The following is a 12,561-nucleotide window of genomic DNA, read 5'->3' on the forward strand; positions in this document are numbered from 1 at the left end:
GTGTGTGTGTGTGTGTGTGTGTGTGTGTGTGTGTGTGTGTGTGTGTGAGAGAGAGAGAGAGAGAGAGAGAGAGAGAGAGTGTGTGTGTGAGAGAGAGAGAGGGCTTGAGGGTACCCCACAGGAAGGAATTCCCAAGTGTGTCTTCCTGGGTTCCAAAAAGGGTTTTGCATTGGGGTGGTGGCAGTGTTTACCAAGCCAAGGTCAGAGAAAAGTTGTAAACTTGGGAGTTTAAAACAAGCCTGGAGTGGCAAGTATTAATTTTTAAAATCCTTGCGGGCCCCCACCTTCTGCACTCAAAGTGCCAGAGTGGGGAACCAGCCTTGATAGACCATCACCATAGAAAGTTCTGCAGGCCAAACTAGTGACACCAGCACACCAATGCCTTCAAAAGAGTTGCACAAACAAGACTGTCCAGTTTTTAGTTAGATGTTACTAATCAACTCTACTGATGCACAAGGATGCTATCTGGTTCTTAGATACTATATCAGCAGGCAAACTCTAAGAGAGTAGAATCTCTCATAAGTTTGTTGGCTATGCAGCATTAATAGACATAAAACCTGCACAAAATTATTTTAGTCAATGAAGTCAGCAAATAGGATTCTGAATACACAGGAAGCAGATCTAGTAAGTAAGGGGCTGTTTCTGCCATCACTTTTCCTGGAAGAAAAAAAATGTAAGAGGCAGCTAGCTATGTCAAATAGCTGGTGACAGGACAATGGTAGGGGATGGACAGAGTGTGTTTCATACCGAGTACAGAAGGGGGGGGGGATGGGGGAGATGGCAACAAATCCCAATGAAATCAGAAGCAAAAGTAGAACTCGATACATCCTTTTCATTTCATCAACTCAATTGTCTGTCCAGATTTACTAACAATTCATTTCCTCTATTCATGTTTAAATCTTAGGTGTTAGAAGAGACTGATCCATCAGCTTCCAGTTTTTGGTTACAGCTCCTGAACATCCTATGGTACATGAGATCCTACTACTGAAAGGTCAGCATGAAAAGGGGAAGGACAGACAGAAAGGTGGACTCAGAGAAGACAAAGGTAGATTGTAACCATGAACTGACAACCTGCCGCCTCTTTTAAGTCTCTCAGAGCGGAAGTTCTCATAGTGAAGGTCCTGGGTCACCTCCTGAAGATCCTGCATATGGGTACTGGAAGAAGAAAAAAAGGAATTGATAGTGAAACCATGCCCTGTGCCGAATCATAACTTGTTGAGGCACTTTCTTGATGCGTGACTCAAACATAGTATGAATAGGGATAGTCTGGTCATTTGAACCCAAAATGCAAAAATACAAGCGCATTCTTTTACAACCCTCACGTCACTGAACCTCCACATATCCCCTCCTCTCCCCATGACATTTACATTCATTTTTTACAATGTTTATTTTTCTTGAACAGTAGTAGGTCACAACAACCAGCAGTTCAAGTACTGAAAGTAAGGTGTGCGAGTACACTAGTATAGAGAACATGAAGGTTCCTTGCCATTTGTAGAGAGTGGAGCAACAGCAGCAAGCGTTGCCTTCTCCCCCTAGACATGGGGGTAAAGAGGTACAACAGCTACACTTTAGTGTGGAAGAATTGGGAACGGTCTTTCCTCAAACAATTACTTCCTCTTCCTGGGGAAGGATCAGTTGGCAAGGTCCATGCAGGGCCCTGTGAAAGGGATACTACTGCCCTGAATATTAGACAGGTTAAGTCTCCCAGGCCCCAGTGACGCTGTATGGAATACGTGGAACACTGATATTATTGATACCAATATTATAAAATTGCAATCAATCTGACCAGATATGCCATGTAAGATAGCTGCGAAAATGTTATCATTTACCAAGTATGATAATCTTGTTTATATGTTTGTATCACCCTTGTATTGTGAGCTGTAGATATGCATGGTATATCTGTATTTCAAAACTTGTGCAGTGTTTCTGAGTGATACCCCCAGACAGAATGGCCTCAGCACTAAGCCTGCTTGATGGCCCATCAAGTGTCATCAGCTGTACAATGAACCCATTAAAAGGAGCCAGGGGAAGCACACTTTGTGACTGGTTGGTGAGTTTAACTTCAGCGTTAACCACAGTTTTGGGAATATCTGCTCTCCCTTTTGCAGCCTGCCATGTCCTTGGCATTTTCAGTGAGGGCTACCCCAGGCACACCAGGTCACATCCCCACTGCTCTTTCCCCCCTTAGCTCCTCCGGAGAGAAAGATAATGGTGAGCATTTCTTGTCTTATGCAATCCACTATGGATGTTCTCCCTCTCCTGAAGGAAGGCCAGGTCTACACTAAAAAGTTAGGTTGACAATGCTACATCTATCAGGGGTGTGAAAAATCCACAGCCTTGAGCGATGTAGTTATACTGACCTAACCCCCCATGAAGACAGTGCTAAGTCAATGGAGTAATTCTTCCTTCAACCTAGCTACCACTTCTCGGGGAGGTGGGTTACCCACACTGAGGGGCGAACCCCTCCTGGTGGTATAGTGAGTGTCTACTCTGAAGCACTACAGCAGCACAGCTGCAGTACTGCAGCGTTTCTAGTGAAGACAGCCGTACGCTCCCCTTCTGTGAAACTGTCAGGTGACATTTAAATGAATGTTGTTGTTTTTTAGTTATACACATAGGTATTGATACTTTTTCCATTTCTAATTCCACCTTCTGGAAATGAGGTTTAGTGATACCATCAGGATTTTGGTTGCTCTCTCTTCAGAGCAGGATGGCTTACTGCTACCAGAATAGTTCAGTATGTGGCTCCATTTGCTTGGCTGCAGGGAATGCAGCATGCCAACATTTCAGTCCCAAAGACCCAGGTTGGAATTTGATCATGGGCTGACCTTAAGATCTATCCCTCACAGAAGCCCTAACCCAAGCGGATAGCTTCCAAAGCTTTAGTACACTGATGTGTACTTCAGTAATACTGTTTATTCCCTTCAAATTTAAAACGTCTGCAAGGAAGTCTTTCACCAAAGCTGAGAGACTTTAGCAGCTAATTTAACCCATGATGGTTAGACCAGACTGCTGGACATGAAAGGTCTGAGAAAAGAAAATTTCATTCTCACCTGGGAATTTCCTTTGCACGGCCAGAAGTCTGTATAGTTAAGGGCTCTTAGTAATGAATATCCTTTTGAGTGGGGATTCTCAAACTGGGGGTCAGGACCCCTCAGGGGGTCGTGAGGTTATTATGTGGGGGGGTCGCGAGCAGTCAGCCTCCACCCTAAACCCTGCTTTGCCTCCAGCATTTATAATGGTTTAAATATATATAAAAAGTGTTTTTAATTTATAAAGCGGGAGGGGGGGGGAGGAGAGTCGCACTCAGAGACTTGCTATGTGAACGGGGTCACCAGTACAAAAGTTTGAGAATCACTGCTTTTGAGGGAGGGATAAACTTTTAACACGCTAATATGTAGTTATTAGAGACCTTTCCTACCAAAGGGCTGTATATCTACAGAGAACAAGAAGTCTGTTTTGTAGGGTTTTGAGAATGTATGTACTGAAGGCCCAGTTGCTGCCTTGAAGTTTCTTTGTATGGATGCAGTGTTGTTGTAGCCATGTTGGTCCCAGGACATTAGAGAGACAAGATAGGTGAGGTAATAATTGGTCCAGTAAAAGTGATTACCTCACCCACCTTCTCTCTCTCTCTCTAGTTTCCTTGTATGATGGGATAGATAGGCCAAACTAAAAACTCACTTACATGGTCAAGTGTATGGCAACATAATGGGCTACCACATTAGCTTTATTATGTCTTGTCTACATGGGGAAATGACAGTGGTATGACCTAAAGTGTGAATTTAAAGTGGTATAAACTCCTGTGTGGACACTTTTTTCAGTATCAACTCTAGGTGACTGGGAACAGGTTTAAAGCTCAACAAAAAACACTTATATCAAAATAAGTGTCCACGCAGGGGTTTGAACCAGTTTAACTTAAATTGTCTTTTTAACGGATATAGCTAGGCCAGGGCAATCTTCCCATATATAACAGGCCCTAGACTCTGAAATGCAAACCTTAAACCAGGCTCAGCCTTTGATGGGGGTAACTCCCCCTCCCCCAAATAGGACTGCTGAGCAACAAAGCACTAGAAAACATTATTAACTTTTTATAGGTTTTAGTTCTGTGCAGATATTTTGATTACACTTCTAATATGCAGGGAGTGCTGCTCAACCTCGAGGTTCTTGAGACTTTGACGAAAGGACGACAGTACTACCTCTTGTATCCTAAGCAAGAGGTTTGAACACATGATTAAGTTTTGATAGAAGTGTAATAGTCTTACATTAGCATGGTTCTCAGCTTCAGGAAGTCGTTGTGTTCTGGGTTCTCCACTTCAACTACACCCCATGGGTAGAGACGACCTCTAACTTTTTTACCTTTGGCTTCAATCAACTGATTGGATCCCACTACACAAAATGGGATACTGACCTGAAAATCAAGAGTCACCAAGAATGAACTAGAAACAAAATATAACCAATAATAAATTCAGTTTCACTAGACTTTGCATAAAAAAGCAATAAGCTTTATGTAGTACTTTTCATCTGTAGTTCTCAAAATAATTTACAATGAATGGCAAGAATCATAATCCCCATTTTTCAGAAGGGGAAACTTGGGCACAGAGTTACAGTGACTTACCTGAGGTCAGACAGCAGGTCAGTGGCAGAGCCTGGAACAGAATCCAGGTCTTGTTTTAAAATTATATATTCACCTTGGAAAGTCTGGTAAAACATGATACACCACTTCTAGCTCAAGAACTGTATCCATCACAACTACTTCTAATCTAAAAAACTATTCTTACCTTCAGGAGCTTGGTCTGTTCTTTAAAATCTTCATCCTCATCTGATTCTGCATCAGGCAGGTGATAAATCTTGATGCCATGTTGTTCAATTTCATCCAGAATCTGAAAGAGTATATCAGGAATGAAGGTAATATACATGACAAATCAATCCTTTAACTTGCAAGGTAAACTAATTGCACAAGAACCATGCCCAAAGAAAATCTAGATTTTTAAAAATCCTAATTACTTGCCTAATTTTTTTTTATTTTTGTTTTAAAATAAAGGCCATAGTTGGAGAGAATGATTGTAAACTGACTGAACTATCCTGAGTTGTTCTAAACTCCCCTAAAAATTACTTAATCCTATCATACCAATATATAAATCTTGCCCTCAAATTTGAGACAAATGACAATTCTGTTCCTTCCAATTCCACCATGTTAGTGTTTTGGAAAATTCCTGTCTCTTTCTTGGAGAATTCAGGTTTACATTGTAGAGAGATACACAAATTTACCCCAAAAACGATAGCACTGATTAATGTAGCAATTGTGCATAGTGAGGCATAAGCCTTTGCAATTAATTCACTAGTGTGTTTATCACTGCTACAATAGCATTTTGAGATTATGAAGTGAGTATAAAAATAGTAATCTCTAACGTTTGTTCATAAAATTTGTTTAAAACTACTGCAAGTGCAATATCCCCTTCCCCATTTAATATCCCTCTCTAAGGCTATGTCTACACTGGCAATTGAACTACAAAATTTTTGTTTTTCAAAGGTGTTTAAACCCCTCTTCATTCCCCCCCAAAGGACAAAATTTTTGCCATGGCAAGTGCCAGTGTGAACAACGTGTTGTCAGCAGAAGCGCTCTCCGGCCAACAACGTGACCACCACCTGGGGGGGTGGGGGAGGGGGGGCGTGAGGAGAAGAGAGAAGTTTTTTGTTGGCAGGAGAGCCAACAAACAGCAGCTACATTGCCTGACTTTTAGCAGCATGGCTGTGTTGACACAGCCATGTTGCTAAAAGCTGTGTAGTGTAGATATAGCCTTAGGCTAGTTGTAGTCAGCATATCCTAAGTGAACAGGAGTACTTGTGGCACCTTAGAGACTAACAAATTTATTAGAGCATAAGCTTTCGTGGGCTACAACCCACTTCTTCGGATGCATATTGAGTGAAACATATCGAGGAGATATATATATACACACATACAGAGAGCATGAACAGGTGGGAGTTGTCTTACCAACTCTGAGAGGCCAATTAAGTAAGAGAAAAAAAAAAAAAAAAAAACTTTTGAAGTGATAATCAAGGTAACCAAGTACAGACAGTTTGATAAGAAGCAAGTGTGAGAATACTTACAAGGGGAGATAGATTCAATGTTTGTAATGGCTCAGCCATTCCCAATCCCTGTTTAGCCCTGAGTTGATTGTGTCTAGTTTGCATATCAATTCCAGCTCAGCAGGATATGTGTGTATATATATATCTCCTCGATATGTTTCACTCAATATGCATCCGAAGAAGTGGGTTGTAGCCCACGAAAGCTTATGCTCTAATAAATTTGTTAGTCTCTAAGGTGCCACAAGTACTCCTGTTCTTTTTGCGAATACAGACTAACACGGCTGCTACTCTGAAACCTGTCATATCCTAAGTGTTACCTTCTTTGCTCAACATATATTACTTAAATTTTGAAAGGATTTACAGAATGAGTTGAAGTTTTAAATTTAAGAGTGGTGGTTGGGTCACCAGGGCCTCTTTAACAAGTTAATTACACTTCGCATTGTAAAACTCAAACAGATATAATCAGCTCTTGCTTGATTTAAAAATTAAAGAGTAAAACTTAAAAGCTCTTTAAAGCTATAAGCAGTGGTGAGCTGGAGCCGGTTCGCAAGAACCGGTTGTTAAATTTAGAAGCCGGTGTAGAACCAGTTGCTAAAGGGGCGGGCAGGTGGGCAAACTCTGGCCCGCGGGACCGTCCTGCCCTGCCTGCCTGAGCTCCCAGCTGGGGAGGCTCCCCCGGCCCCTCCCCCCTGGAGTAGTAGTGGGGCTCTGGCAGCTATTTAAAGGGCCGGGGCGGTAGAAGCAGCGGGAGCCCCGGACTTTTTAAATAGCCCCCAGAGCCCTGGGGTAGCAGGGGGCTCCAGGGGCTCTTTAAAGGACCCTTGACTCCAGCTGCCTCTGCACCCCGGTCCTTTAAATAGCTGCCAGAGCCCCACCGCTTCCCCAGGGTTCTGGGGTAGCAGCAGCAGCAGCTCGGGGCTCCGGGGGCTATTTAAAGGGCTGGGGCTCCCCTGCTTCTAAAGCTGCTGCTGCTACCCCAGTGGGGGAGGGGGGGGGAAAAGAGGAGAAACTTGCGGGTTCTGAGGGGGGCAGTCGGGGGCAGGATGTGGGTTGGGGTCGGATGGGTGGGGGATGGGGGGGGGAGACAGGTACGTGGGGCTTGTACTGTACTCACCGCGCGATTCCCTACCGGGTCTTCGGCGGTGGGTCCTTCACTCGCTCCGGGTGAAGGACCTGCCGCCGAAAACCCGGAGCGAGTGAAGACCCCCCCCCCGCCGCCGAAGTGCCACCGAGGACCCAGTAGGGAACCAGTTCTTAGGATTTTGGGAGCTCATCACTGGCTATAAGGATCTGACACTGTGTCTAAGAAGGGGTGGAATAAACTGGTACCAAGCAGTGGGGGTAGAGAGTGTCAATACATAAAGAAAGTGATAACATATGTTAAGTGTGTGATTTTTAACCATTTAAATGTGTTTAAGTGTTTAAATGATAATGGAGTCACCTACTTTAAATAAGCATTAGCACTAGCAAACAAACTTATGTTCTTATGTTAATCCATTGCTTCAGTCAGCCAGCCCCAAAATTTTAAAATTAATTTTATAATTTAACACTAGTGTGCATAGCCAATCAGAGCATTGCTGAAATTTTTTTTAAGGATAATACCCCAGTCAAAACAAGGATCAGAATCCTCAGGATGCCAAAGACTGTGGGTGTTTTCTGGCAAATTTTAAACCACGGTACACCATGCCTGTACAGCATCATGTGGGAGAACAGCACTTTTCTTGGCTGAAGTCTCCCTGCTTGCCTACACTAGTGTTATTAATAGCCAACATTAATATACTTTAATGCAAACAAAATTAGAACTTACCCTTTTCTTCAGCCTTTCCCGTTCCTTCAGAGTAAGTGTATCAGCTTTTGCAATTACAGGTACAATATTCACTTTGTTGTGTATGGCCTTCATAAACTCAACATCCAAAGGTTTAAGACTAAAAATAATGTTGACGTTTTAAAGAGTGTCAGGTATTTAAATGCCTAATTTATTTTTACACCAAGATGAACATATACACAATCTCACAAAGATGAGGGGGTTTTTTCAAACACAATTCTTAAAGTTTCCATTTTCAACAATTCTAGATTGTCATCCCAAACATCCCCCACTTCTCCCCAAAAGGGTAAATTCACCACCTCTAATAGTGCTATGTAACGCTTTCGATATGATCTACCGGTCTTGTTTTTCAAAACTTAGTGAGCACAAATGCTTACAAAGCAAAAGTTGTCCAAAAAGAAAAAAAAAATTGCATAGATACCTACCCATGACCAAACGGTGAAATGAAGTAGAAGCAACAGTGTACCCGGTTATCTACAATATGCCGCCTGTTCAAGCCACTCTCATCATGCAGATACCGCTCAAATTGCTCATCAATATAAGAAATGATGGTCTTAAAACTGTAAGAAACATGTGGATTAATATAGTTATGCTGACCATTTGGATGCTCACGCTCCATATTCTGAAGAGGGGTTTTGTAGTAATTTTTCAAAGAAAAACTAACACACCAAGTTACCCTTTAACCAACCAACCTACTACCCCTCAATATCAAGCAAGTATTGGGGCAGTGAAAATAAGATACAAGATTGGAGACCACAGCAGTATATACTCTTGGATGTTAGGCAAGTCAAACTCCTGTGTTAATGATTTTTTATATATATATAAAAAAAAATAAAATGCACAAGGGTAGTAAAAAAAAAAAATCAGTACTATATTTTATTCCTCTAGTGACTTTCTACTGAGATTTCCTCTTGTGTTAATATTAAACAGATGTTCAAGATACTCTTGACTTAAACGTTCCAACTCAGTTTGGGGGGAAAAAAATAAGTCAGCCTTGGTGGTGCAGTGCCATGCAACAGAGCTGAGAAAATGCATCCAATTGCTTATCACATCTATGTCATAATGAATCAGTTCATTTGATCATAAATATCAGATTCTGTTCACTATGGAAGGGAAGGATTTAATTCCTCTGTTACATGTTCATCAATTGTAAATATCACACACTGAACAGATCTGGTATTATTGGTTTATAGCTAGGCAGACAGATGGAAGAAATACTAAAACCATATGGTGGCTATACATTCTAAAATGTTGGCATATATAACTATAAACATAAGTTCATATGGAGAGTAATTGCTAGTGCCTATGAAGGAGCTTTGAGAAATTCCAGTTATATTTATGGACTGACATTTATTTCCAAAGCTTTTTTTACATTTACTTAAATTTTTGTAATAGTAAGAAATAAAGGTCAGCTTTAAGTCACTTATACAAGATTTAAGACTACATTTATTCCCACAACAGATTTGCACTAGCAGTTATGCCTGCTTTTAACATGGATATGATATATGCTCCACGGTAAGAAAGCAGTACTGCAGCTGCTATTATTGTCTGCCCCCTTGCATATAGCTTATATTGCCTATCCAAACTGTCTCTGCTCTTGCAAGAGAATGGATACGCCCAACCAAACTTCCTTCTAATTCCATATCGGTGGCTGAGGGATGGACTAGCTACATCAGCCTTTGTCCACTTCATTCACCTATCAACAGCAAGAAACAACACTTCCGCAAGTCTTACCTCTACATACAGTCCAGATAGTATCTTATGGTCATCTCTCCACTGTAAGTCAAAGAACCCCAATCTACCTAAGCCACACTCCAGAATATATTGGCTGCAGTAAACTATATTTGAACCTTCTTGAGTTCACCCATAAGATATTTGACCAGCAATAGGTCAGTTAAAGTTGTATGTAGAAATCTGACACTGTTTAATTTAAAAAATATTTAAAACTCAAAAATAAATATTTGTATTTAATGTTTATCTTTGCCTTTAACCGTATCTTAAAAATGTTTGCCAGGGAATTACTTATCATTTCTCTCCAGTACCTTTTAGAGATGATTTTTTGTTTATTTTTGAAAATCTGAATGGGAGACGATTACACTTAGCATATGAAACTTGGGAGGCATGAGGCTTGACTGAGGGCTTGTGTACACTTACCAGGGGATCCACGAGTGGCCATCGATGCATCGGCGGTCGACCACAGATCGCTCTCCCGTCGACTCCTATACTCCACTGGATCGAGAAGAGTAGGGGGAGTCGACGGGAGAGCGTCTCCCATCGACATCGCGTAGTGTGGACCCCGCGGTAAGTACATCTAAGTTACGTCGATCTGAGTTATGTTACTCATGTAACTCAAATTGTGTAGCTTAGATCGACTTTTCCCTTTAGTGTAGACAAGGCCTGAGTTAGGATAAATCAGGATGTGGGCTTTTTCTTTTGTATTTCCAGCACCTCTGCAGGCATGGTAGTTCATCTCTTTCTGTAAGAGTGGGGAATTTGAACATTTTGTACCAAAAAAAGATGGTATGAACCATTTTCTAATGAAGTTCTGCTGAACTGCTTGCTGCTATCTTATGATCCAAGTCCCACTTCCCATCTTAGTCATTTTCAATTAGAAAGAGTACATAATGGGCTGCACTATAGCTCACTTAAAGCCTTGCAAATTCCTTATTCGTCTTAAAAAGCATGAAAATAAAATTGGAATTAGGTGACAAAGCTCAGAACATAGAATAAAAGGAATTTCACCCTATTTATGAAGGATTGTGTGGGGAAGGTTGATTAATTTCTGTATTTATTTTGTTACTGGGTTATTTGATCTAAAGTAAGTGACAGATCTATTTATTAGTGTATCTTTAAGACTGTCACGGGCATGCAGAGATCATGGATGGGCACTTTTACTATCGTTTAGTAAATCTGAATAAGTTAATTCCTTTAACAGGTCCTTGAAAGTCACCAGCAGCCAAACCCTAGTCACTCACAGGCTTTTATTTTGTAATTAAGTTATTTAAGTTACTCTGTAAAATGCAGATTTTTCCTAAAGGCGACAAGATTTTCTTCCAGTATTGTAGTTTTATAAAAACTTCAATATTCTTGCTTTAATCTCATCATGTATGTTAATTTTATAAAGAGCTATAAAACCCACACACAATAAAAAGTAGTGCTGATTTACTTCATTCCAATATACCGCATGCCCAGAAATTTAAAGGCAAGTATAACTTCATGAGTCAAGCGAATGTTAGGGTATCATACCTGGCAGGAGTTTATGATTATCAAGGACTGTGCAAAACACTGGGCACTACAGAACAGTAATTTTATCAGAGTGCTAAAATGCTCTTTATCCTGTTAGTCTAGAACATACACAATCAATTTGTAAAAAGAAGGATTTTTAAAAACACACCCCTAAATGAGACCCCTTCAAAGCAATAAAGCAAGCCTGTCTTTCTGAAGTCACGTTTCAGATTCAACACTTCAAATACATAAATTAATAAAAAGATAAATACTTCTATAATTCAGTTATTGTATGTTACAACAAACTGCGTTTTATGTTGTAATATAGTACCTAAAAGTGCCATTACTGGTATGTTAACTGCCATGTGGTTTAGATAGAACTACTAAAGGGAAGGGGTGCATAACTGATTGAAAAAACACTCTCAGTACCAACGATTCATTGCCAAACTGGGAGGATGTATCTAGTGGGGTCCCGTAGGGGTCACCCCCAGGTCCAGTACTATTCAATATTTTCATTAATGACTTGGGTAATGGCATGGAGAGCATGCTTTTAAAATTTGCAGATGACACCAAGCTGGGAGGGGTACAAACCCTTTGGAGGACAGGATTAGAATTCAGAACAACCGTGACAAACTGGAGAACTGGTCTGAAATCAACAAGTTAAAATTCAATAAAGACAAGTGCAAAGTACTACACTTAAAGGAAAAATCAAATACACAAATACAAAACAGGGAATAACCGACTAGACAATAGTTCTGTTGAAAATAATATGGGGATGAGAGTGGATCACAAATTGCATATAAGCCAACAAGGTGACGCAGTTGCAAAAAAGCGCTACTATTCAGGGGTGCGTGTTAACAGGAATGCAGTATGTCAGACACGGGAGGTAATTGTCCTATTCTACTCAGCACTGGTGAGGCCTCAGTTGGAGTACTGTGTTCAGTTCTGGGCATCACACTTTAAGGCAGATATGGACAAATTGGAGAGAGAGCAGAGGAGAGCAACAAAAATGAAAAAGTTTAGAAAACCTAGGAGGAAAGGTTAAAAACCTGGGCAGGTTCAGCCTCGGAGGGGAGGCTGGGGGGGAAAAAACAAGGGGGAGCTGATAATCTTCAAATATATTAAGAGGTGTTATAAAAAGGACACGGATCAATTGCTGTCCATGTTCATTGAACCTAGGACAAGTAGTAATGGGCTTAACCTGAAGCATGGGAGATTTAGATTAGATATTAAGGAAAACTTTAACACTAAATATAGTTAAGTACTGGAATCGGTTACCCAAGGAAGACTGTGGAATCCCCAACAATGGAGGTTTTTAAGTTAGACAAACACTTGTCAGACATAGTCTAGGTATACTTGGTCCTGCCCCAACACAGGGGGATGGGCTTGGATGACCTCCAAAGGTCTCTTCCAGCCCTACATTT

At 41.0% G+C, this 12,561-nt stretch overlaps 1 protein-coding gene across 4 annotated transcripts in view; it reads right to left on the minus strand.

Annotated features, from left to right (window-relative positions):
• SEPTIN2 (septin 2) overlaps positions 1 to 12,561 on the minus strand; it is a 62,284-nt gene that overhangs the window by 17,649 nt on the left and 32,074 nt on the right. For all 4 annotated transcript variants that reach the window (XM_026660820.2, XM_024214389.3, XM_024214390.3 and 1 more), the window contains 5 exons: positions 8,338 to 8,472; positions 7,895 to 8,012; positions 4,779 to 4,880; positions 4,263 to 4,408; positions 1,072 to 1,155 (listed from right to left, as the gene is read on the minus strand). In XM_026660820.2, coding sequence (XP_026516605.1) covers positions 1,072 to 1,155; positions 4,263 to 4,408; positions 4,779 to 4,880; positions 7,895 to 8,012; positions 8,338 to 8,472 — 585 coding nt within the window. The remainder of the gene's footprint in view (positions 1 to 1,071; positions 1,156 to 4,262; positions 4,409 to 4,778; positions 4,881 to 7,894; positions 8,013 to 8,337; positions 8,473 to 12,561) is intronic.

This window comes from Terrapene carolina, unplaced genomic scaffold (genome assembly GCF_002925995.2).
Source record: "Terrapene carolina triunguis isolate 2854851 unplaced genomic scaffold, T_m_triunguis-2.0 Scaffold837, whole genome shotgun sequence".
Lineage (NCBI taxonomy): Eukaryota > Metazoa > Chordata > Testudines > Emydidae > Terrapene > Terrapene triunguis.